At 37.7% G+C, this 26,467-nt stretch overlaps 1 protein-coding gene and 1 long non-coding RNA gene across 4 annotated transcripts in view; one reads left to right on the top strand and one right to left on the bottom strand.

The window, feature by feature from the left end:
- The window catches only part of SLC7A2 (solute carrier family 7 member 2), a 68,354-nt gene extending 42,035 nt beyond the window's left edge, over positions 1 to 26,319 (top strand). For 2 of the 3 annotated variants that reach the window (XM_077848926.1, XM_077848927.1), the window contains exons 2-12: positions 1,719 to 2,109; positions 2,582 to 2,737; positions 6,460 to 6,625; positions 7,793 to 7,926; positions 9,009 to 9,231; positions 11,134 to 11,273; positions 14,282 to 14,384; positions 16,352 to 16,557; positions 17,575 to 17,741; positions 18,660 to 18,768; positions 21,130 to 26,319. In XM_077848926.1, coding sequence (XP_077705052.1) covers positions 1,734 to 2,109; positions 2,582 to 2,737; positions 6,460 to 6,625; positions 7,793 to 7,926; positions 9,009 to 9,231; positions 11,134 to 11,273; positions 14,282 to 14,384; positions 16,352 to 16,557; positions 17,575 to 17,741; positions 18,660 to 18,768; positions 21,130 to 21,326 — 1,977 coding nt within the window. In that variant the 5' untranslated portion in view covers positions 1,719 to 1,733 and the 3' untranslated portion in view covers positions 21,327 to 26,319. Of the gene's footprint in view, positions 1 to 1,718; positions 2,110 to 2,581; positions 2,738 to 6,459; positions 6,626 to 7,792; positions 7,927 to 9,008; positions 9,232 to 11,133; positions 11,274 to 11,527; positions 11,665 to 14,281; positions 14,385 to 16,351; positions 16,558 to 17,574; positions 17,742 to 18,659; positions 18,769 to 21,129 lie in introns of all 3 variants that reach the window. The other variant, XM_077848928.1, reaches the window with a different exon arrangement.
- LOC144284402 (uncharacterized) lies at positions 6,040 to 13,305 on the bottom strand. The gene is made up of 5 exons (XR_013352748.1): positions 13,093 to 13,305; positions 12,170 to 12,276; positions 8,783 to 8,897; positions 6,847 to 6,897; positions 6,040 to 6,311 (listed from the first exon to the last, which is right to left on the bottom strand). It is a non-coding gene; the product is annotated as an uncharacterized LOC144284402 (long non-coding RNA).
- Positions 26,320 to 26,467: the final 148 nt, after the last annotated feature.

Here is a 26,467-nt window from a genome sequence, read left to right as displayed (position 1 = left end):
ATCATTTAGATTTAACATAGAAAATTCATCTTATTTATTATTTTTAAATAAAATAATTTTAATAATGGTTGTCTTTTATAGTATGAAGGATGAGAAATGTTCAAGGATAAATTTTATAGGATAAAAAGCTCTAAGTTCTTCAGAGAAGATGCAAAGCTGTGATCTCATAAGTTTATGTTGTTGATAATGAGTATAGTGAGACCAAAGGAGACAGCGTTCCGTCTCTGTACATCACTGTGCTCCGGAAGTGGAGTACTTCTGTACTTCTGAAAGTTAAATACATTTCATTTCATTTCATTTTATTTTATTTTATTTTATTTTATTTTATTTTATTTTATTTTATTGTTTTAGATTTTGTATTTGTTTATTCATAAATACATTTCATTTTATTTACTGATAAGCTTCATATACTATTATATTCCTTATTTCTGTTATTTCCCTGTCTGCTGAGCTATATGTCTCAAGGCCCTTGTAGGGTCTTTAAAAAATTTTATAGGTCTTTTGCACATAAGGTATACATGTCTGTTGGAGATCATTTAGAAATATATATTAGCAATATAATATATATTCTATGAAATACATGAAAGTAAAAATTAGCCCCCCATCCAAAGATATCACGGTTAATATTTTGGTATTTTTTACTTCAGACTTTTTATTGTAACACATATATATTTTTTCCTTATTAGGATCCATACTTTGTTTTATAACCTGATAATGTTTTTCAGTGTTAAATTGTTGGAGCCTGTGTGGTTTGGGGAGTAAGTCTTTTCTGTCTACCTTATTCATTCTATTTAAAAAAAAAACACATCATATTTGGCATGGGCTTGGGGATTATTTATCTATTTAGAAATCTCAAGTAAATGTAAATAAGCATATGTGTTTTACTACAAATTCTTACTCAAAGCATCGTTGGATAGCAGTTTTGTTTAGAAAAATCCAAGTATGTTTTTTGGGGGAGTTTTTTTATTCTAAAAGATTCAAATGGCTTCATATTAAAATGAAACAGACTGAAATGAAAAAAGACCTATTTGATAAAGCTGTAAAATACATAATGATGGTGTTTTTTAACCTGCTTGTAGACAATAGCTAGACTGCTAGCCTCATAAAGCTGGAGACCATAAATATGTAGCACGTCATTCTAGACATACTGCTTAGCACAATCACTGGCATGTAATAAGGCATAAAAAATAGGAGTCGAATGAATGATTGACAAAAAGAAAGATGAGGCAATTCATCCCCTTGTTTGTAGGGAGGACAAATGATCCATGTCCTGGAAGGGATTTCTATCAACAAATCTTTAAAAATTGTAGCAATAACAATGGCAAATCTTTTTAATCACCCAAAGCTTCCATTCCTTTGTTCCCCAAATAAGCCATTTGTTGCAGTTCCTTTTAAAAGGCCATGTATGGGTGAACTCTAAGAAATTCACAGCTTTGACTTTTTCCGTCCTCCTTCTGGTTGCTCTAGGCTGCATTTCTAGTAACGAGTAAAACAAAACCAAGAACAAAACGGTGCCATAATTGTATTAAGAAGCTGGGCAGGGGTGGAGGGCCGGGGGGTGGGAGTGAATGGGTGATGGGCACTGGGGGTTATTCTGTATGTTGGTAAATTGAACACCAATAAAAAATAAATTAAAAAAAAAAAAAAAAGCTGGGCCAACAATACGTGGGGATGATGATTCCTGATCTCCTTCTAACCTTCTCCCTTCTCTTCCTCAGGCCATCCACTTCAGAATGATTCCCTGCAGAGCTGCGCTATCTTTTGCCCGATGTCTGATCCGGAGAAAAATCGTCACTATGGACAGTCTAGAAGATTCCAAATTATGCCGCTGCTTATCCACCATGGACCTCATTGCCCTGGGGGTCGGAAGCACTCTTGGTGCTGGGGTTTATGTCCTTGCTGGAGAGGTGGCCAAAGCAGATTCTGGCCCCAGTATTGTGGTGTCCTTCCTCATTGCTGCCCTTGCTTCTGTGATGGCAGGCCTTTGCTATGCTGAATTTGGAGCTCGAGTTCCCAAAACTGGGTCTGCGTATTTGTACACTTATGTCACTGTTGGAGAGTTGTGGGCATTCATCACTGGCTGGAATCTCATTTTATCTTACGTGATAGGTATGTTGCAAAAACAAAAACAAAAAAGATCAATCTAGTTGTATGGAATAGTAGAACTAGCACTCCTGAAGCAGAGATCCTTGTAGGTGTGCATTAGTGACTACGTGATCATGACTGAATTACGTGACCACCCTAGGTCCCATTTATCTCACCTCTAAAATGTTTCCTACTTGCAAAATTCAGTGATTCTGCTTCCTCTCTGAATACACTTTTTAGTGGGTTTGAAACTTGCTTCTTAAAAACACCCCATAGTTCTTAAATGCAAATAAAGTTAGCTGATTTCAGTTATGAACTTGAACATTCAGTTACTAATGTATAATTGTAAAATTATCAAGACAATTTTATATGTGATTAAAATTTTCAGTTCTGTCCAAACTAACCCAAGTTCATCCCAGAATAGATAGCAAAGGATGTTCTGTTCATCTTCTCCCAGTGACCCGTTCATTCTCTAAATGTTCTGTGTTTTGGGAAGGTACATCAAGTGTTGCAAGAGCATGGAGTGGCACCTTTGATGAACTTCTTAGCAAACAGATTGGTCAGTTTTTCAGGACATACTTCAAAATGAATTATACCGGCCTTGCAGAGTATCCTGACTTTTTTGCTGTGTGCCTTATATTACTGCTAGCAGGTAAGAAAACCAATTACATTCCTCCCTGAGATGAGCCAGATTAATTATCCCAGGAAAATAAGTAACTACTGGATTTGGGGCCTGAGTTCTCAAAACACGTGGCATATTTATATGTTTAGGGAACTGTTAGGTGTCCGTGGGCCTCGCCACCAGCTGGAATCACATTTTATATTATATGATAGACATATTTTTTAAATAAATCTATATTGTGTGGAATGGTCGAAATAGCACTTCTAAGTAAATGGTAGTTGGAATGCACTAAAGAGTAAGATAAGGCACATCATTATAATACCAGTTGGAGATTTGCAGGAATGACTGAAGTTTCAGTAAGAAAGAATGTATAATTTTTGTCATTATTTTATCTCGTTAGCTACAACTGAGGGTATTTGCGAGCATACCATTTCTGGAAGAATTTCTGTCTATTCATGCCTTCGTCTATGTAATGTAGGTATTTAGCTGAAAAGGAGGCATATTCAAACCACCTATCATTTTTGAATGTAGACATTATGTAGATAAACTTGATGCTAGTATTTTCCCATTTTTTCTAGCCATGTAGTCTAGTGGTTTAGAAAGGCGCAGGAATTAGAATTAGAACAATCAGGTTTTCAGTACTACTTTGCCACTCACTATCTTTGGAACATTGAGTGGTATAATCTTTCTGTGACTCAGTTTCCTCATCCATAAAATGGGGATATGACTGTCTATCTTGTTTAGACTTCTTGCTCATTATATAGTAAGAAACTGGCAGATAGTTGTATTTTGTAGGCATAGTTAATCCCTACTGCCACCTTATATTTGTTTTAATTATTTAAACATTTTCTATTTGGATTACTATCCTCACTGGCACTCCTGCTTAAATCAATCAAAGTTTCACTCAGAATAAAATCTGTACTCTTACTTCTTACCTGATATCCCCTGGATAGCCCGCCCCTTGTTTTCCTATCTAACCTTCTCTCCAGCTACTTTCTCCCTTGCTTACTACAAAAATGTGACAGAAATATCTTTCTACGATGAACTTTTTACTTATACAATTATATGATTTTAAAAATAGCTTTACCCTTAAAAGAGTTAGTCATTCATTAAATATTTTATTTAGGGTTAGGAACATCAACAAAATTTATAGCTCTAACATGCTTGGCATTTTATCTGTAAAATCAAGAAAGATTACAACAATTGTTTTCAACAGGTGATAGATTTCATTTGTTTTGGTTTCTAAACAGCTTAGCTAACACTAAGTTACTTACATCATATTTTATTTAGGGATGGTTTCAATGATCTTAACATATTCAGCTTTAATCTCAAAGCGATGAGAAGCATGTAGCTGTGACACATAATTATGAAGGTCCATGGCAGGACTCAAGCCTTGGCCTGCATCATTGCCCTGTGTCATTGACCAGTGTGCTTTTACTTTAAATATAGGCTAAGCTCACATGATACCTTTGTCCCTAGGATCTCCAAAGATCAGAACCTCTGATTATAAATTTTAATTTCTATTGTAATACCAACTGTCTTGTCAGCTAAAGCTTTTGCTTTGTTAAAGACCCAGGAAAGTGCATGCAGTATTTCGAGGAGATATTCATTGGCATATAATCTATTGGCAGAAAGTAGGGGTCCCAGAATAGAGAGTGCACGTGGGGTATTGGGAAATTCTCATAAAACATGTGAATGGCTTTGTTATTTTCCAAGTGGATAGTGGTACAGTGTATAGTGTGTATTTCCAAAGTGTGTAGGTGTATAGTGGTTTCTAGTGTGACGGAGCCAGTAAGTATACTGTTCATGCACTATCTTTTCTCCTATTTTTACTTCCATTATTGTGAAATTCTGGGAATTTTACCGATAGAGAAATGAAATTCAGCTTTCCTCATCTCTACTTGAGTAATTTTGCTTATTTGATCCTGGGTGGTATAGATTTGTGGAAGAAGCAAATAGATGTGGACATAATCCCTGAGTATCACTATCTTCTCCCCAGTAGTAACAAGTATCTTTGGTCCATAATTCATATCCTATATAAAATGTATTAAAGATAAAAATGTGATGAGAGTGCCTGGGTGGTTCAGTCAAGCATCCGAGTCTTGATTTTGGCTCAGGTTATGATCTCAGGGTCATGAGATTGATCCCTGCATTGAGCTCCATGCTGGATGTGGAACCTGCTTAAGATCTCTCTCCCTCTCCCTCTCTGCCCCTACTCCCCACTTGCACATGCTCTTTCTCTTTGTTCTCTCTCTCTTCTAAAAAAAAAAATACATGCACACACATATATATGATAAATACAGTCATGAAAGTACTAGAAAGAAACAAAGGTAAATGTTTTGTGGTTAATATTGGGAAAAATCTTTCTAAAGGTAGAAAACTAAAGAGGAAAAATTTATGTTCTAAATCTATCTATATATATAAATAAATATGTGTGTGTGTGTGTGTGTGTGTATATATATATATGATAGTTGGATAGATAGATAGATAGATAGATAGATAGATAGATAGATAGAATCAACCCCAAGAGAAAAAGTAAATGATTAACTGGGAAAAAAATATGCAATATATGACAGAGTTTATAGCATTATTATATAAATAAATCTTATAAATTGATATAAATAGAATAACCTAATAGAAAAAAATGGGCAGCTTCAGTTGGGCCAAAATTTCTGGAGAATATTTCTGACAATGTGAACCAAAAGCCTTATATGAAAGGACATACCCTTGATACGCTATTACCTTATAGAACATTATTATAAAGCAATAAATAGAAAGTGTACAAAGATATTTATAAAAGGATGATGCTGTCAGTACTATTTATAGATGTAAGAAACTGAGAGTTACCAGACAGTCTCTAAATAAGGGCTTATAGTGTCTTCATATTGTAGAAGAGGTTGTTAAACATGAAGTTATCTATTTGTCAATATGAAAATGTGTGTGTGTGTGTGTGTGGGCACACCCAAAATTCTTTTTTTTTTTTTAATTTATGATAGTCACAGAGAGAGAGAGAGAGAGAGAGAGAGGCAGAGACACAGGTAGAGGGAGAAGCAGGCTCCATGCACCGGGAGCCCGACGTGGGACTCGACCCCGGGTCTCCAGGATGGCGCCCTGGGCCAAAGGCAGGCACCAAACCGCTGTGCCACCCAGGGATCCCCTACACCCGAAATTCTTGAGAAGAAATTATACTTGGTCTTTATTCCTTTTGTATTTTTTCTGTGTTTTCAAATTCCTTGAATAGGAAATTGATTACTTTTGCAATCAGAATATAAAATAAAGCTATTAAAATGGGAATCAGTTAAAAACATATTTTTTCTGGTGAGGCCGTTGAATTATCTTATGCATTCTGTAAACATGATGAAGCCGACATACGATTGAGCTTTTATTTTCAGAATTTTGCAGCCACTAACTCTGAGGTGGCTTTTTTAGAACAGTATTTCATTAAAATTTAGTCCTTTACCTCTACCTACCCATTGGTAATAAGAGCCAAAGTTACTAGATTTATTGATTTCTTGGAGTGTAATATCTCTGGGCTATGAGCACCATCTCCCTTCTGCAATCCAGTTGGTTGTATTCAGATCTTGTTACGGTTAGGTGAGTCAAACTCGCAAGAGAAAGGGATAAATGTAAGTTAAATACATGGATGCTGGTAAAATAATATCCTAAAGACTGTAAATGCCTCAAAATGCTACTGCTTTTGCTAAAACTTAAGTAAAAAAAAAAAATTTAAAAGCCCCTTTCTTTTTCCATAGGTCTTTTATCTTTTGGAGTAAAAGAATCGGCTTGGGTGAATAAAATCTTCACAGCTATTAATATCCTGGTCCTTCTCTTTGTTATGGTTGCTGGGTTTGTGAAAGGAAATGTGGCAAACTGGAAGATTAGTGAAGAGTTTCTCAAAAATATATCAGCGAGTGCCAGGTATAATATTTGGGTTCTTCCCTCTAACTGAATGGTTTTGGTTTTGGTTTTGGTTTGGTTTGGTTTGTTTTGTTTTAATTGCCTGCTTTTGTCTTACATTTTCCTCTACAACAGAGGTTCTCAATTTTCTTTTGCTTTGGAGACATTTCTGAGGGTCTGGTCTATTCCAAGACTCTTCTTACAGTCTCGCCCCCCAAACATAAATGCGTAGGTGCACTCACTGTTGAGCAGCTACTTGAAGCCATGAAGTGGCTGGTTCTCAGCTTCAAGCTCTGCAGGAGATATAGGAGAAGAGCTAAGTGAGATCCTAACTATTGGAAGGATGCTTCTTCCCCTTCTTTCCACCTTTACAAAACAGTAGATCCTTTTGAGTCATGCATCCCTTAGTTCCTCCTTTGAAAGTACCATTTGGTTTTATTGCAGTCTTTTAGCCTCTTAGTAATTTTCAGGCCTTGATTTTTGAAAAGTGTCATTGGTTACATAAGCAGAATTGCTCACGTATTTTGCTCTAAACCTGATAGTCTCAAAACTTAAATTAGTAATAATTACTTACAAAAGGTTTCATCTGAACATTTATGTTAATATTCTGATATGTAAATAAAATAAGGTTACAGAAATATCTCTTACATGAAGTGAAGTGTAACTACATGTTTTTCTTTACATATGTTGTTTGAAGCCATTCTCTTGAGGCAAAAAATTAGAGTCCTCTGGTTTTATGCTATTTTTAACATGGTATAAAATACTCAACTTCAATATTAATCAAGCCAAGAGAATTTGATTTCACCTTTTCAAATGTCTTATTAGTAAAATTTCTAAATGTGCAGTCTTCCCAACTGTCCATGAGAAGAGGAAGTTTTATGTCTTTGTTTCAGAGCACGGCCCATATATGGTATCTCTGCTATCACAGTGTTGCCTGGCTCTGAGTTTTAGCCAGAGTGGATCTGGGCCTTGAGCTTATGCTATTGATCAGGCTCCAGTTAAGTGTTGGCAACCCAAGAGGGTGCCATTTTTGGGAACACCACTAAGACCCTAGGACAGGGTGAGAAAAATCAGGATTTACTTTTAATTTTATATATGTGGGCTTCAAAGAGCTGGTGAACACAGTAGCCTTCCAAGAAACAGTTTTCTATGAAAATGACTTTCCACTGTGCTTGTTCTCTTCCTTAGAGATCTGCCTTCTGAAAATGGAACAAGTATCTATGGGGCTGGTGGCTTTATGCCTTATGGCTTTGCAGGAACTTTGGCTGGGGCTGCTACCTGCTTTTATGCCTTTGTGGGATTTGACTGCATTGCAACAACTGGTAAGGGCAGAATCTTGATTCCATGTAGAAGGAAAGGTGTTCCTTATTCTACAGGAGTACCCATGGGTGGCAGCAGAGGGTTAAGGAAAGAGTGGGATTTGGGGTAATAAGGGTTGGTTCCAGACTCAGCTGTGACACGTACGGCATATGATAAGAAGAAATTTAGTGAAATGCTCTGAGCCTTGGTTTCCATTAGTTGGTAAAGTTGGGAGGCCTCTCATGTTATGGTTACTTAAGATTACAATACACGTGAAAAATTCTTTGCAAGCTGTCAAATATTTTATAAATATTAGTCCTGATCACTGTCCTTAACCTTCAATTTGAAAGTAACCTCTAGTACTATCTCAATGAGTACCAAATGATGATCATGCTCTTAAATTGTCTCTTTTTTAGTAGGACAAAACATATTGTGGTAATTCGTTTTTCTTTATCTTATGCAACAAAATAATCATGCCAGAATTAGTCTAAGTGCTTCTTCTGGTTCGTATTACTGTATGGCTTTGCAGTTGGCCATTTTGGGGCACTTAAATGCCAAATCTTACTAGAAAGATTCAAAGTACTATTTTCGTGTTGAAACCAGAGTTTAATATAAATTGATGCACTGGCTAGAAAAAGTTTATGTTCATATTTATGGAAGCCTTCCTATTTAAGGGCCCACAGAATGCCATGACATTTAATTTCATTTAATTTAATAATTTAATAACATTAAATTTAATAAACATTTAATAATTAATAATTAAATTTCACTTAATTTCTGTGGGTGAATCATTTTCCAAATAGATTAAGACTGCCATTCTATCACGAAATATTTAATAACACCAGTATATCATTTTCTTTCTTGAAACAGGAAACTGACCTGCACAATTTCTTGCTTTCTCTTCTTGCCTCTGGGAATTGGAATTTTGTGTAATAACATAGTACTCTATGCTATTACACAAAAGAAACATTTCATGTAGAATACATGGAGCAACCTAAGAAAACAGAAGGAACAAAAGCAGAGTGAAATGACTGTGCATGAGAAGAACCCATGTATCTATTAATATTTCATTAAGCATGCAAATCTTTTGTTTATATCTCCCTAGGTGAAGAAGTCCGGAATCCTCAGAAAGCTATTCCTATTGGAATCGTGACTTCTTTGCTTGTTTGCTTTATGGCCTACTTTGGGGTCTCTGCAGCTTTAACACTTATGATGCCATATTACCTCCTGGATGAGAAAAGCCCACTTCCAGTAGCATTTGAATATGTTGGATGGGGTCCTGCCAAATACGTTGTTGCTGCTGGCTCCCTCTGTGCTTTGTCAACGAGGTACATCACCTTGCCTTTGACTCAGGGGCTGTTGGCAATACTGCAAAGTAGTCAGTGTTCAAAGAATTGCTTTTATGAGTTTAAAAAATAATCTTGATAATAAGGAATATATTATGCAACTATGTCTTCCCTGAATAGTTTGACCAGAATTGCCGTATAAAAATCGTAAGTGATAAAACCTTTTTCACCCATCAGTTAAAAGTCAGTTTTTCAAGATAATGATGGTCCCAAGCTTCAGGAGAAATGTAAATGGCTTTGATATACCTGTAGACATACACATATATGTATGTTATGCATCTTCATATATGAATGCAGTATAAAACTGTAGGATGCTTATACTAGCGTGTTTCTCTGCTGCCTGTGGTATTATAGTGCTACAGACGAGCAAGACCTTATGTGCAGACCCCACATTTTCTGCTGTCTTTTAAAATAATATCGCATCTATATGACTGGGAGCTGTATGCTATGACGTTGTCAGTGTAATGTGCTTTTTATTGTGAAACACTGAGCTTTTTTCTCTTAGCACTCAGCAGAATGAATTTGGTCTAGAAATAGAAATTACTAGTCTGAAACCAATGGTGGAAGTTCATATAATATATGTGGACAGCAAAGAGGAGTTGAATCTCAAGTACTCAGATTTGCAGCAGCTACTTGTTTTAGTACTTGAGAATTCATTTCTCAGGTTCCCTGAGCTACTCACATTTCAAATTAACACATGATCATAAGCTATTTCATCCTAGTTCATATCATGGTATACTGTAGGACATTCTTACAAAGAGAAAATTCATCTATTTGCCTGATTACTATTTTCTTCAAGTGAAAATAAGTTTTTGAAAGTCCAAAATTGGAAAAAGAAATCTTTTTTATAGAATTCATCAGCCTAGCTTTTAGTCTGTCTGAAAATCTTGTTTATTTTCCATTCAAGATAATATTAAGCAGCAGTTAGAAATTTACCCCCCTTGGTTTCTCAGCCAAGTGCTAGTGTTGAGGTTTGTTCTGAATAATTTCAAGTACTTTCAAAAATCTGAACTATGAAGACATCATACCATCATGGTCTTAAGAAGATAGATGGACAAAGACTTATCCATGGCCAAGTACAGCCGAGCTTTATCAAAAGATAAAGAAAATGAATTTTTAAAATAAGATATTTTACATATTTTCTCTTAAATGGTTATTTTTTATAACTAAGTCATGTATGGAATGGTGCAGCCAGTAAACACACAAGAAATTCGAAGCATCTAAAGCATAGAGCGTTTTCTTAAACTTCGCTGCTCCTGACTTACAATCGTGGCTACTTCTATGTACTAAATTTACAGTGAGTTTTTTTTCTGGTTTTTTTTTTTTTGTGGTTTTTTGCCCTTTTTCTCTTGATTATCTTATGCTGCTGGCTATTATTACTAATTTGATGAAACATCAGGTTAAATGAGGAAAAATAATGGTAAAGTAAATATAAGAAGTTCATAACCATCGAATAAAGGAAGGGACTATACTATGAAGTCAAATTATGTAATCTCTTCTTTAATTTCATATCAGTTTAGGAATTTTAATTTCTGAGTTATTGCCACTAAAGATGCCTTAATGGTATAATCGGTTTTGGTTTTCCTAAATCTTAATTACCTAGTCTTAATTCAGTAATAATTGGGGGCATGCACAAATTACTTGCAATATTGTTCTCAGTCTGGAAAGTGTGCTGGGCAAATGTCTGCAGCAGAATAATAAGTAGCACAATGGTAAATACTGGCAAATATTTTTAAATGCCCAATCATAACACGTGTTGAAAATAACAAGACTTTGTAATCAAAGCTGTGATGCTGAGTTTTATACAAGTACTTAATTTCTGTTCTGAGATGTAATCTTGCATGAATGTGTTTGCCATACTGCATGTGTTTGCTTTTTATTCAGTCTTCTTGGATCCATTTTTCCAATGCCTCGTGTAATCTATGCTATGGCGGAGGATGGGTTGCTTTTCAAATGTCTAGCTCAAATCAATTCCAAAACGAAGACACCAATAATTGCTACTTTATCATCGGGTGCGGTGGCAGGTGAGAGAGAGTCGACTTTTATTAAGAAAAGGGGGATCTGTTTTTTTTTTAACAAGGATTCTGAAGAGCAATGCAAAGTTAGGCAGTTTTCTGTGTTTATTTATATAAATAACTTTTTTTGTGAATGTTTTCATATTTTCAAGTTTTGGGGGATAGGTTCTGCATTTTAGTGTGTCCCACCTTTACCTGTATATACCTGTCTAGAGTAATACTTGCAATAACTCACATGTGGATTATGAATTTTTCTGTTCTAGTCTTCTTGGCTCTATGTTTCCTTTACCCCGAATTCTATTTGCCATGGCCCGGGATGGTTTACTGTTTAGATTTCTTGGCAGAGTGAGTAAGAGGCAGTCACCTGTTGCTGCCACGTTGACGGCAGGGGTCATTTCTGGTAAGCTTTACAAACATAGGATTCTTCAACATTGGCCTTGAACATTTTATGCGCATGCATGGACTTATAAAGAGGGTCTGCTTGCTGTGCATGTAAGTTAAGAAAAAACAATCACTGATAAATTGTGAGCATTGAGATCTGGAAATTGTGGTGGTGGTGGTCTGCTGAAATTTATTCTTAACTGACCCTTTGGGATTTTTTACTGTTTCATTATTTTAACCTTTTAGGTTTCTAACAAATGTGCAGAGAATTGTAATGGTTCTTCACTGTATTTTTACTCATTTGTAATTAAGTATAAGAAATGAGAGAGTAATTGATACTTGGCTGTGGTAATCACTGCCTTTGGCGTGGGGTTATCTGCACTTCCCGGACCACCACAGTTCTCTAAGACCTACTAACAACTATTTCTTCTTACACCCTATTAGGAATCTGTTTTTGCTTTCAACGGTTTTGATACTTAACTCATGTTATAAAAAAAAAAAAAAAAACAAACCCAGATGCCTACCTTTGGGGATGTCATAACATCTTTGTAAAATGCTGTTGGCCAGATTCTTATTCCACGTAGAAATCTTCAAAGAGATTCTGCAGACTGAGAGAGTAGCCTTAAAGGTCCTGTTACAGAAAGTGAGAGAGAGACTTCCTCAAGCTTTATAAAGCTATGTTGATAGTGGAAGTCCCAACCAAAACTGGTAACTTGGTTGAGACTCTGAATTTTGGGGATATTACACAATGCTAATTCTTAATTGTGTAGGAAATGGTATTTTTTTCAGAGTCAGAAAGTAATGACCTAAACAACTTCACTTTGTAAATGTTTTCTTTTTTTTAAAGGTTTTACTTATTTATTCATGAGAGACACAGAGAGAGGCAGAGACATAGGCAGAGGAAGAAGCAGGCTCCCTGCGGGGAGCCTGATGTAGGACTTGATCCCAGGACCCTGGCATCACAATCTGAGCCAAAGGCACATGCTCAACCACTGAGCCACCCAGGTGGCCCTGTACATATTTTCTAATACACCTGGCACTATAGTGGACATGAATTGGAAGGTCAAGTCCCCTATTATCTTAGTGCTTAGATTTCTACCCCCATGAAATGAGAGTTGCACTAGATGATCTAAAGCCCATTTTATTATTAAACAGTGGATTATGCTATTAAAAAGAATATAAATCTTGATAAAGGATCACACATTTTATTTATTCCATAAAAACATTTACTTTTTTTCCACTGAAATTTTGTATTCCCAGCTTTAAAAAAAATTATCCTTCTTTCTTTAGGAAGAATTTAATGTAGCAGCATAATATATTATAATGACATTAATAATTAAAAGAAGATAATTGTAGCAGAAGGTTTTTTTGTTTTGTTTTTAAGCATTCTAAAGTACACTATTTTTGTTATTTCTACTCCTCAAAGCCTTACTTAGATTGTTTTTACCTTAGATCGGAGAGCTTGTCTGGATAATTCATCATTTTCTTCTGCCTTGGCTGTTTATTTTGCTACTTACAATTTTCATAAAACATATTGAAATTCTAATAATCTAATGTATAAGTACACTCGCAACAGAGGGTTTTCAAAGTAAGGCATGAGGTGTATTTAAAGAAACCATGTGATGTTGTAGAAGGAGCACGGGGAAGTAGGGTACAAGTAGAATTTCCAAAGAACTCTACTGCTACCTCATAGTTGTAACCATGCGAAGTTAGCCTGCCTATAAAATGAGGATCATAATCTTGTCAGGTCAAGCCATGTGAAATGGCTGGGCTTGGGGTCAAACACAGTCATATTCTGGCCACTGCATTTGGTTGAACCTGTATAATAACCCCTGTCTCATAGAACTGTTGGATCAAAGAAAAATTGAGATCATAGAGATATAAAGCTTGCTAAGAGATATCTGGAATACCATGTGAATGGAATGTGGTGTTTCTACTTAGGATGATAGGGGACAGCTCTGTGGTCAAGTCAAGTTACCACGATTTGATGTTTCAGTGGAGAAACAGTTGCTAAGTGCAAGTTTCCCTGTTCAACTGGAGAGTATATTTTGCCTCACAACATTACTGAGATTTGAGTGTAAGACATAGATTCATCTCTCAGATCTAGTCAGTCTGCTCAGACTGGGGGTTTTAACCAGCAAGTGGAATTTCGCCTACATCAGAAACATAATTTAGTTGGAAATGATTTTGTATATGGCACAACTCAAAATGCGGATGGAAGTTGAATGATTATGTAACATTTCTAATGAAAGCTCTTCTGTTTGAATTTTTTAATGGTTGTCTTAAAAGGAGTTAGCCAGCGTTTCTGAGCAATGTTTTTTTTTTGAAACATCAAAGGAGAGTATACTGTCAAATAATATTTTCACTCTTTGTCAGGCCAATATTTTTTAAGTAATCAAAGTAGAATGTGTTTTATACTTGATAGATGGTTGAGCGTTTTTGAAGTTTTACTAGCAGTTTATATGACCCAAGGATCATCTTTCTAACTGTGAGAAATAAATGTTCTATAGTTTTGTTTGACATATCATTGGTCCAGGAACCATAAAATGCCTGTTGTCCCTGACTGGAAAGTTGTCAGCTGTATGGAGTTTTATCATAGGCCATGTTTCTTTATCATTATGTTCTTTTCCCAATAGCTGTCATGGCATTCCTCTTTGACCTGAAGGCACTCGTGGACATGATGTCCATTGGCACTCTTCTGGCCTACTCTCTGGTTGCTGCGTGTGTTCTCATCCTCAGGTGAGTGTCCTTGTTGTTCTCAAGGGTGTGTGTCATATCGGGCCCAGGGAAAAAAGAAAATCCTTGCTTTCAAGAAGCTAGCAGTCTCACAGAGGTAAGAGGCCATGGACAGAAAAACATCAGTATAAAGTATAATAAATGTACTTAGTCCTTAGCAAAGAATTAAATTCAATTGATAATTAGTAATAAGTTGGCTTAATCTATATGAATGGTTAAAAAAAGGCGGGGGGGACACCTGGGTGGCTCAGCAGTTAAGCGTCTGCCTTCAGCTCAAGGCATGATCCTGGAGTCCCAGGATCGAGTCCCACATTGGGCTCTCTGCATGGAGCCTGCTTCTGCCTATGTCTCTGCCTCTCTCTCTCTCTCTCTCTCTGTCTCTGATGAATAAATAAATAAATCTTAAAAAATTCTATATGAACGGCAAGTTCTTATAGTGTATAAAAACACTTAAAATATTATAGTTTTTGTCCCAATATTTCAACTGCTGAGATTTTATAATAAAGATTTTATTCAGTGAGGCGCACACACACACACACACACACACACACACATATAAAGGCTGTTTATGAAAAGGTAATTTACAATAGTGAAAAAATTGAGCTAACCTGAATATCACTAACAGAATAGTTAAATAAGGGTACATTTATTCAGTAGATTCTTTTTCTTAATTGTACTTAATTATATGGAGAAATGTATCCAACTCAGCAAAGCTGCATGTAGCATCTGAATTTATTTAAATTGTAACATAAATTTATGTGAAGAAGTCATTTTGCATATATATACACACACACACACACACACACACACACACATATACACTTATGCCTGGCTGAAATTGTACCAAAATGCTGGCAGTGATTAACACTGGGTTGTAGTATTGTGGGTGGTTTTGATTTTCTTCTGTTATATTTTGTGTATTTTTTTTCTCAGTGAGCATATTTCTTCTTTAGACTAAGGACAAATGTTACTTTTCAATTTAAGTAAAGACTGCTCAGGATGCCTGGGTGGCTCAGTGGTTGAGCATCCACCTTCAGCTCAGGTTGTGATCCTGGGGATTGTATCCCTCAATGGGCTCCCCACCGGGAGCCTGCTTCTCCCTCTGCCTGTGTCTCTGCCTCTCTCTGTGTGTCTCTCATGAATAAATAAAATCTTTAAAAAAAAAAAAAAAGCTGCTCAGAGGGAAAGAGACCACATTGAGGGGACTGGGGCAGATCCTAGGGGGTGAAGCAGGGAAATCCCGGCACAGGTTGGAGAAGAGGATAGATTGATGAGGGGACATGGCATGCGTGAGGTTGGGAGGTGGCAGAATGGAAGATGCAATTAGTCTGGGTTAAACTGGAGGACAGAAAGGAAGGCCGAGGGACATGAGGCCAGAGTTAGATAGCCAGGGGCAGCTAGCTGAATGCCAGCCTGAAGCCTGAGTGTCATCCTGTAGCTGATGCATAACCAGAGTTTCTGTGCCGTTTTCTGACAGATATATTTTGGGGATAATCCTCCTGTAGCCACAGTTGCCTCAAGTGAAAGTGTAACTCTCTTGTGCAATCTAATATGTAACTCTGTAACTAAATGACTGTAGAGGGATCCCTAGGTGGCGCAGCGGTTTGGCGCCTGCCTTCGGCCTAGGGCACGATCCTGGAACCCGGGATCGAATCCCACATCGGGCTCCCAGTGCATGGAGCCTGCTTCTCCCTCTGCCTGTGTCTCTGCCTCTCTCTCTCTCTCTCTCTCTCTCTCTCTCTGTGACTATCATAAATAAATAAAAATTAAAAAAAAATAAATGACTGTAGAGGAAACTGATGGTTGCTGTAGAGGGAGTTCTGGGGCTGGAGTCATAGAGTCATGAGAAGTGTCAATTTACTGCACAAGAGGGGACCCGGCAGGTGTCTCACTTAGAGTTTTCAGTGTTTCCTTGATTTGGGCCGAGTGTCTATTTGAGAATAAAGACACAGACATCTGTTTGGGGATAGGTACCAGCCCGGCTTATCTTACGAGCAGCCCAAGTGCTGTCCTGAAAAAGAAGCTCTGGGATCATGTGCCAGTGCCACCTCGAAGAGCGAGTCCCAGGTCACCATGCTGGAAGGGCAGGGCTTCAGCCTGCGGATCCTCTTCAGTCCCTCAGCTCTGCCTACACAGCAGTCATCTTCTCTTGTGAGCTTTCTGGTAGGATTTCTTGGTAAGTCCTTTGCGCTTTGTCCATTAGAGAAGGCCCGAGGTGTGCATAGGTGGAGCAGGTGTGATGTGAAAGAAGGCAAACGGTCTTATCTTGCCTTAAAATATATTTGCCACTGTCACGAGCCCCCAAATCTCTACCTAACAGGTCGCTAATAGCTGAGATCCTATATTAGCAGGATAAATTGGTCATGTATTGAAGAAGAAGGGAAGAAATCCCTGAGGTGTGAGTGGCAGCTCTACAAAACCGGTGCCTTTCAGTGTCTGGTAGGGTGCTCCCCCTGTGTGCAAGCATCCAGCCAAGAACACCTGCCAGTAATGAAACTGGGAGGCAATACAGAACATCTTGTTTGCTCACCTACAGTTACACAATCAGTCATATTTTTAGCAACATTTACTGAGTACCCTCAATGTGCCAAGAACTCTGCAGGGCCCTTGGGATAGCAAGAAAGATGGTCCTTGCTCTCATTGGGCTTTGAGGAACAGGATTATTGGTGGCAAGCTAAGGGAAGTACAGGCTTCTCTAGAGCACGGAGGAGGGACCCCCGAATGCAGGCGTGATGGTCAGAAATGGGGCAGGGGTGATGTCACCTTCTGAAAGAGGGAGAAAAAACACAGATCATTTAATGCTTGTTTGCATTAGCCAACAGCAGAAAATGGACAGACTTGCCATTTCCCATTTGAAAAAAAGAAAATCTCTACCCCTGACAGTATGACATCAATCCATGTGATATAGTCTGAGGACTATTCCGCAAAGGTGGACCCAGATGACACTTGGGCAGAAAAAGCCAGATGGTAGTGCCAAGAGGGGAGGAGGAGATAGTTGTGAGTAAGCAAGCAATGGTTCTTACATCAGTGGAATCAGCCATTTCTTCCTGTAATGAAAATGAAGAATCTTAGTATTTGGCAAAGAAGCTGTGGAAAGAACTTGATATCTTCTCAACATAGGCTGTTTGAACCAGGGGGAATCTGAGTGAAATGCGTCTTCTGATTTTGTGCTATACACATATCACCTTTGCAGCATTTCTTGTGTTGGGCCTGAGTATCCTGACCACTTACGGAGTCCAAGCTATTGCCCGGCTGGAAGCATGGAGCCTTGCTCTTCTTGTCCTGTTTCTTGTTCTCTGCATTGCTGTTGTGCTCACCATCTGGAGGCAGCCCCAGAATCAGCAAAAAGTAGCCTTCATGGTATGTATCACGAACATTAGAAATCTTCAATATTATCTTGTGTGTTAGTTTTTAAGCTGTTTAAAAAAAGAAAAAAAAAAAAGACGCTTCTGGTGAAGTTAACCAGTACAGAACCAGAGTGTCACAGTTCTTTGAGATGTCCTTATTGACACAAGGATTCTCTATACAGGGCTTTTCAAAAATTTGAATATGCTCCCATCATGTTATTATACATAATAGTAAACAAATGCCTTGTCAGGTAACCTATAATATCAAAGAATAAGTAGAATATTTTCTTTTAGAGGATCCTTGGGTGGCTCAGAGGTTTGGCACCTGCCTTCGGCCCAGGACATGATCCTGGGGTCCTGGGATCGAGTCCTGCCTCAGGCTCCCTGCATGGAGCCTGCTTCTCCTCTGTGTCTCTGCCTCTCTCTCTCTCTCATGAATAAATAAATAAAATCTTAAAAAAAAAGAATATTTTCCTTTAGAAATTCAGTACTCTCTCAGGAAGATTATTCTTACCCAAAGCCCTTCTGCTATAATTATCCTGTCCGTTTTGAACTAAGAGAGCTTCCTGGAAGGATCCCCTGCAGATGGCATGTGTATCCAGACTTCCAGGGCATGCCTGTTGACATCTGAACTAAACCAGTAAACCCTAAACTAAACCAAACCGTGATTCCAATTGCATGCTGGTGATGATGCCGATGTCAGCAGGCTGAAGGAATCCCTTGTTGGCTTCAGGCCATACTTACCTCATATAAAATATGACACGCCCTTTAGTATATACTCTACAAGAAAGATCTTTCTTCGGGTTGTCCTTTTTGTAAGACTATAAGCTTCCTGATACTGTGTGGAAGTATATATGTCAAATTAGTTGTTACCATATTGAAAGAGTTGGGGAATGTGCTTTGCAAATGTGAGTCTATTTCCCCCCCTTAGGTTCCATTCCTGCCATTTTTGCCAGCCTTCAGCATCCTGGTGAACATCTACTTGATGGTCCAGTTGAGCGCAGACACTTGGATCAGGTTTAGCATTTGGATGGCACTCGGTAGGTCCTTTAATGTTTTAGCTCTCTGAACCATGGTTCTGTCTTTCCCGTTTCATGCTCTGTGATTAGAGATATATCCCCTTCCCCTTCTTAGAAATAAAGGTTTCCTGTCAGTTTCTTCATTTCCCAAATTTCAGATCACCTGAGTGCTTACTTCTCTGGGTGTTCTTACTTTTTTATCTTTTTATTGAATTCTCCCAGTAGCCCTGTAGATTTATTTTCTCCAACTTAATAGGTGAGAAAAAGCCCCCAACAGCTAAGGGATCGAAGTTGTGTATGGCAATGCAAGGCTCTGATTCCAAACCCAGTTCTTTCCAGGGTACCAGTGGATTTCTGAAGACATTTGGATTGAGCTAATAGCATGAAATTTCTTTTGTTATCTAAATTCTTTATTATTTGAACCTTGGGATTTAGTATTAAACAACAGGAGTGAGTTTATTTATATCTTTACTACATTTTTATTATGATTCCTTTCCTATGTGAAAATTGAGTTAAAAAATGAGTTTACATTTGTTCTAACTAGAGCACTGAGCACATGTGTTAAAAATGTGAACAGAAATGTGTGTAAGGTGAAGCAGTGAGAAACAAGAGCTAAATCTGCATTGATTTGGGTCTCCTGAGGAGTTGAAGAGTATGCTTTTTGACCGTCCCCTCATTGGCTCAGCAGGAATGAGCCTGATTCACTCCTGTATATGTAATTGTTTGCTTTTGCTGGAAATTAATTCAATTTCAGTTTTAAGCCACTGATCCACTTGAGTTGATGGGAGATTTAACTTGTCAGTTTTGCTTATCTCCCCATAACCACATCAGAGTTCTGCCCATAAGTGGGGGACCTTACCTTCTATAAGGGGATTGGGGAGCTGGTGCCTTGGTCACAGGTGGTCATTCCACATAGGTTACCCTAGTTTGTTTTTTCTGTCACTGTGACCACTTCTGGTAGGTGGCTCTGTTGCTTCAGGGCCAGGATCCTAACAGGAGTCACTTGCCAGTCAGCCACACCCTCAGGGATGGATGTAACCATACAGCCATTCCTTTGGGGTCCTGCCCATATGATCCCAGGGAGGCAAGCCCAAAAACCCCAGGGCACAGGACTGTCGAACTCACTCCCCTCCTCTGAGCCCAGAAGATTCTCTTTTGAATGTGGCAGAGAACTTCAGCATGCTTCCTGCCTTTCTGTGAACCCCTGCTTCTCTTCCCAAACATAGCCCACCATGGTTTAATGTACTTGATCTTGGTTAAGAGCATGAACTAGGGAGCCAGACTCTCTCTATTTGAATCCACCTCTGCCATTTATTCACTTTGCGGCCCAGGCCAAGTTACCTCCCTGTTTTTGTGCCTGTTTCTTTGTAAAATGGTGATGGTAGTACCTTTATTTGAGGGCAGAGAGGGCTGGGTCTTTTTTTTTAATTTTTTAATTTAAATTCAGTTTGCCAACATATAACACCCAGTGCTCATCCCATCAAGTGCCCTCCTTAGTGCCCATCACCCAGTTACCCATCCCCCCCACCTCCCTCCTCTTCCGCAACCCTTTGTTTCCCAGAGTTAGGACTCTCTCACGGTTTGTCTCCCTCTCTAATTTTTCCCTACTCAGTTACCTTTTTAGGGCTGGGTCTTTAAACCTTTGAGGACAGGAAAGGCAATAGAATTATCCCTAATAACTATACTTCCTGTTATTTCAGATGGGAAAATCATAGTGCATTTCACATCAACCAAAAACTCTCAACCAGTTTTTAAACATAAAACTAAAACAGAGCAAAATGCCTACATGTAAGTAGTAAACTACTTGGTAGGGATATGTAAAACCTTTCCTTCTAAATCCCAATCAGCATGGCCGTTAATAACCAGTTGCTCTGTACATCATTATCTAGCCTCTCCTGGTAACAGTGATGCATAAAGCATACCCATGTCCCCTTCATTTACACAGAGTATATTTTCCGAAGTATATGACTGATTTTGACAACCCACCACTTGTGTTTGGGGTGTAATTTGAGATTTTAATCCCCATATCCTTTTGTTTACAGTGTAGTGTTGAGTTTTGAGAAAATAAGTACAATTTTTTTCAACATAAAGTTGAAAGTCTGAAAAACATTTCACTGAGAGAAACATAAATTCCATAAAGATTGGGTGTTAAAAACGCAGAAGCACATTAAGCCGGGAAACTGTCCACCAGGAACCTTCTGTGGATGTATCCTGTACTTGCATTCTGTTCTGAAATAGCCCCGAAAGAGAAGGCAAAAAACAAAAACAAAAAACCATTCAGTTCTATATTAAAGTTTCCATATTCAGTCATTTTCTGACATACTTAAAACATTGAGGTTTGTTTTCTTCTTTGTATTTTTTCTTTTTTGTTTCCCCTAAAAGGTTTCCTGATCTACTTCGCCTACGGCATTAGACACAGCCTGGAGGGTAATCCACGAGAGGAAGACGACGATGAAGAGACTTTCCCAGACAACATCAATGCAGCAACAGAAGAAAAATCTGCCATTCAAGCCAACGACCAGCACCAAAGAAACCTCAGTTTACCTTTCATATTCCATGAAAAGACGAGCGAATGCTAACACTTGTAGGAGCTGAGCTGGTCCACAGTCTTAACATACATATCCTACACGGAGTAAACCATGACAGGGTGTCATCATCATGCTAGGTTGCCGTGGCTTTGCTGCAGACATAGTTCACCCTAACTTATACTTACTCACCTGGACAGCACCTCCTCAGATGGCGAATTGCGTATCTGGGGGAAGCTCCTAAGCTCTCTCCTCAGCGATGAATATCCCCCAAATAGTAGGAGCATGTGTGTACGTATGTATGTATACATTGCAGTATATGAATGTGAGAAGTTGTTTGTGTCTTACTGTTACTGCATTAGAGTTGTCTGGTGTTGTCATTAATTGGTGGCTTATGCTGCACGTGCTGAAATGGAAGCAATCACTGAGTAGAAAAGTGTTTTGTATGTGCCTGGTGCATTTGGGGAAACAACCATTGCTTTTCCTTAGTAGGTGTCATTAATGTCAATTAGAATGCACTAAAAACGCAATTACCCATCCCGGTGTCTGTCATTGGTCAGGAGGAAGAGGGGGGATAAGAAATGAGCCTTTTCTATAACTTGTAAATGCCAGCATTGGGTTTAAGACAGATTTTTCTTCTACAGACTGTGGCAGTTGGCGAGAACTCCAGCCAACTGGAGTGTTTGCGTCTGCCTTGCTGCAGCTGGCAGGGGCGGCGCTCTGGGTCACCCAGCTCTGTGGCTGTCATTTTGGGGAGAAGTGGCCTCTGCCTGCTGTAAATGATATAGTCCCCTCAGTCCAGGCAGAGGCTGCAGAGCAGTATGTGTGATCTACTTGGGACCCTTTCTTCTAGAAAGTGAAGGTGGTCTCGTGGCCAGAAAGCTTATGTAAGTGGCAGCGATGAGGATATATTTGAAAATCAGAGTCAGGCAAACGCTTGGATAAGTAGACACCAAGCATCCTTGTCTTTAAAGTCACTTAAAATAAGGCGATAGAACCTTCCAGATCACACAATTGATAGAACGATTTACACTTTTCTCCTTTACTTAATAACTAATCACAGTTCAGTTTTGTTTTGTTTTTTTTTTTTAAAGCTCATCGGGTACAGAATTCACTCCTTTGTTTCTATTATTTTGTCTTGTCCTAGATATGAGGGGTATGCTCGCAAATTATGTCTTTACCACATGCCAAAGAGAAAGAAATGAAGGGAAACAAGAAAATTTCCCTATTCTGAGTTTAAAGTGCCTATTCATATATTAAATTGCATTTGCCCCAATTTGAGGGGTTTGGATTTCAATTTGCCTTTGACATTTCTTTTGGAAACCTTTTAAGGATATTGTCCTCCCCCCATCCCATGAATTGTGTAGCGCTTTTTATCTCATTTATTTTTAATTGCACACTAAATCTGTCAATACCCATATTTGGAGAATAAGATACCTGGGTTAAATACATGACTATTTAAAACCTTAAGCTAAAAAAAAAAAAAATTAACATATTTGAATTAAAACTATATAAACACAGTAACCTTTATAGGAGTAAATGATTTGTTTTTATATGTAAGAATTAGAGATAATTACTACATTTTACTTCATAGGGTTCTCTAATAGTGAACTCTTTACCTGCAGTGTGCTTTGCTTCTCATGAATTATCTTTCTTACAAATAATTAAATGGTTTACTAGGTGAGGCTAGGGGCGAAACACTCACATATATATGGGTCACATTCCCAGGATGAATGTTATCAAGCACACCAGTTGACCAGCATAATCCAAAAGCAAGGAAAACATTTGTTTTCTGACAGCTCTTCCAAGAGATTAGTTATTTTACTGATGCCATTAAAAAGCAAGTTGTGATTATTTTGTCTAACCAAGAGTTTATTGTAATTAAATATCAAAGAAATAGAAAGCCTGGGTTTTGGCTGCTAGTGTTGGAGCTTCCCTGACCTAGAGCTACAGTACTGACATTCCACAATTTCCAGGGTGCACATGGTAAAATCTGAAGCCCACAATTCTCTTTCAAGCATGTTTTACTGAGGGGAAGAGTTGGATACGCAAGGAGTAAAATATTTTTGTAAGGACTGTAGGCAAGATCATAAATCCTTGTTATAGTATTACACTGAGAACTCCCTTTAATTCTCTAATCGATCTAGACTAGGCCCTTAACACGGGGAACATAAGGAATTTCATATAAAAATATGTAAGTCTTTTACCATAATAAAATAAAGAAATTTATTTAGGATGTGATAGGCAGCTAAAACTATTAATGCCCACTCTGTTCAATTAGGAGCAAAATTTAGTTAAAATTTATTTTCCACATTAAAACACTTTGCAAACACAAATATCTATGAAAAGATGCTTTGTTGGTCGGTGACTATGCTTTTTTTCTGTGAAGACTCAAATATGTGCTCATATCTCTGTATGAGTATATGTATATATATGTATATGTCTGTGTATTTCAAAAAGTATATACATCAGTTGGGTTTATGATGGGCTTTGGAAACGATACCCTTGTATGGATAAAAAACCCAATTGATGTGGAGAAAAAATAAAGTTTTATATTGATAGGTATGCTTATACAAAATTGTTAGGTTTTAAACTATTTTGCAATATACAGCAATTTTATATGTATATTTTCTATAGATTCTTTAAGAAAGATATTTATAATGTATCTAATATGGAATCACTAAACTCTCGTACATTATAACAGGTGCTTTGTAATCTGACATGGAGTAGGGGTGGGAGGTGTTAGGGTTTTTCTGTTTATTGTTTTCCTGGTATATCTCTATCTTGCTATGTGTTTATTAGTAAAAGCCCGTACTGTCAGCTCTTTTACCACCTCCCTGTGCCTGTAGCTGAATTCATAACCTTTTGAACAAAATACTGCTTTTACTTTCTTAGGATTACCAAAATGTTTTGTACAGATCTGACAAGGAATCAATCACACTTATATAAACTCCTCTCCAGACGTGAAAAAAATGTACACCGTACATTCTCTTAATTGTGGTTGAGTAAAAACAGTTTACTTTTCTTCCTTACACTAGGAAATATGCTTTCTTAATATTTTCAATGAGAAACTTCTCATAATAGCACCTTCATTTTATACTTTACAAGAAAGGGAAAAGATGATTCATGAATAACCACATAAAGGCCATGCCTATCCCCATTTAAAAAGGTAGCCATACAAATTCAAGTTCAAAACCTATTTATGAGAAAACTTACAACTTTTGATAAATACTGAAATACACATTATTGCTGACTTACATTTTCCCCCAGAGATAAACATCAAGAAAACTTTGTAAAACCAAAAACATCATTTGGGATATATACACTGAGGAAAAAGTAACATTGATTGATACATTTAAAACTCTTCTATTACCAACCATAGTCAATAGAAAGTAGCTCTTACAGGATTATTTTCCTTTAAAATACAAAGCCTCTCTTAATTTTCTGAATGAAAGAGTTTTTTTTTTTACTTTTTTTTAATTTAAAAAATTAGCCAAAATATTTGCTAAGTCCTGGGTATTTGCAGATAGTTGTTAAACCTATTTTGAATCAGACTCTATATATACCGAGTTACTTTCTAAACTAATTTGAATGCTTAGCAAGGAGAATAAGGAAAATTATTGTCCTCCAGTACTGATAACGCTGGGGGAGCAGATCAGTCTTCTCTCTTCATAAATCAGGGCATATTCTGAGATTACAAACCACATGATAACGTTGTGCCAAGATTCCAACTCTCCCTCATGTTGTTGCTCATGATGCTCTCTGCCTGATTTTCTCCGTCAAGCAATGTTAGTTAACACCCAAACTACCATTTCCACAGAATTTTAAAGGAAGGATCAGGTTTAGAGTGAACATCATGGAGTATTAAAATTCACATGATAAGTGTGAATTTGGGGGAGAGGGGATTAACTCTTTTTCTTTTTTTTTTTTTTTTGCTAGTGCCTTCTCTGTACATTTTCTACTTACATTCTCTGACATGTCCTAAAATATCAAGGGAAAAAGTACCAAAGTTCAGGTAGTAAATAATGCCAGCACAGATCATTTTTTAGCCATGTAGATTTGGAAATGAGATTGCTTGACTTTGTTGTTTAGCTGAGATTTTTTTCTCTTTGTATAATTATATTTAAACATTTTTAAATGGATTTCTGGTTTCTAGATTTTGAGAGGCCTGCTCTGTTTTTGTGGTTGTTGGTTTTTGTAACATTCATTATGTTTATATGTACACAGTTTAGTCTTATTGATCTCAAATGCATTTTCTTATGGCTCAACCCAGTTGGCAACCCTATGGGCTGTGAGTAATATACTGAGCTTTTCTACACCATGGCTGAAGCCGCTGCCATAATCTCTGGCCTTAAAGAACCTTCTGTGACTACTGGCATCCCATGAGGATCATGACCAAGAGCCTGGGCTGGTTCTAGGAACAGGCAGCCTGCAAAGTGTAAGCATCTAAAGCTACCCTTGTTGAGTGGGGTCTTGGGATGATAGGGTGGTATATAAAGTGAAAGACTTCACATGAAAGTTAGGAATTTGCGGTCCTTAATTTCAGTTTTGAATATCCTATGGGACGCATAAAGGGTAAATGATAAGGAACCTCCATGACTCATGGGAAGGATGGTTGCTTCCTGGAACTGATACTGGCCCACTGCAGTCCCTGTCTGGGCGCTTACAGCCTTGTGGTAGAAAGTGCATGGTCCCAGGCTCAGCTGGTGAAGAGCTTGTATTGCCAATAGGGTTAGTTTCTCTGGCCCCAGCCTGGTTAATGGGCTCTTCATCTTTGGTGCCCACCAAGGCAGCCACATTGTTCTGTTGTTCTGTTGTGTTCTTTGTACTTAACAGAAACTGTTGATAGGGCCCAAAACCCTACAGAAATTCTATGTCTGTAAAAAACCAACAGATGGAATGGACTTGTCTGAATGTAAAGATTTTCTGTTTGATAGATAATTTCAAATTTCAATATTTTAAATGATAATCAGAGTTCCTTTTACTTACAAAATTGGATTATTTTTTAGAATTAAATAAAAATTATTGCTGCTTTACCACTGTAAAACATGCTTTCTAATGTGACCATGTACTTTTGAAATAAATTGTAATACAACTTGTAATAATAGAATATGTGTATGTATCACACATACCCAGAGCATACCTTTCACATTTATCTTTTGAGAACCTTTAAAGCTCAGAAATATGGTACAATC

Source organism: Canis aureus, chromosome 15 (assembly GCF_053574225.1).
Source record: "Canis aureus isolate CA01 chromosome 15, VMU_Caureus_v.1.0, whole genome shotgun sequence".
NCBI classification, from domain to species: domain Eukaryota; kingdom Metazoa; phylum Chordata; class Mammalia; order Carnivora; family Canidae; genus Canis; species Canis aureus.
The sequence above is the reverse complement of the archived record's forward strand: the minus strand, read 5'-3'. Positions and strand labels throughout refer to the sequence as shown.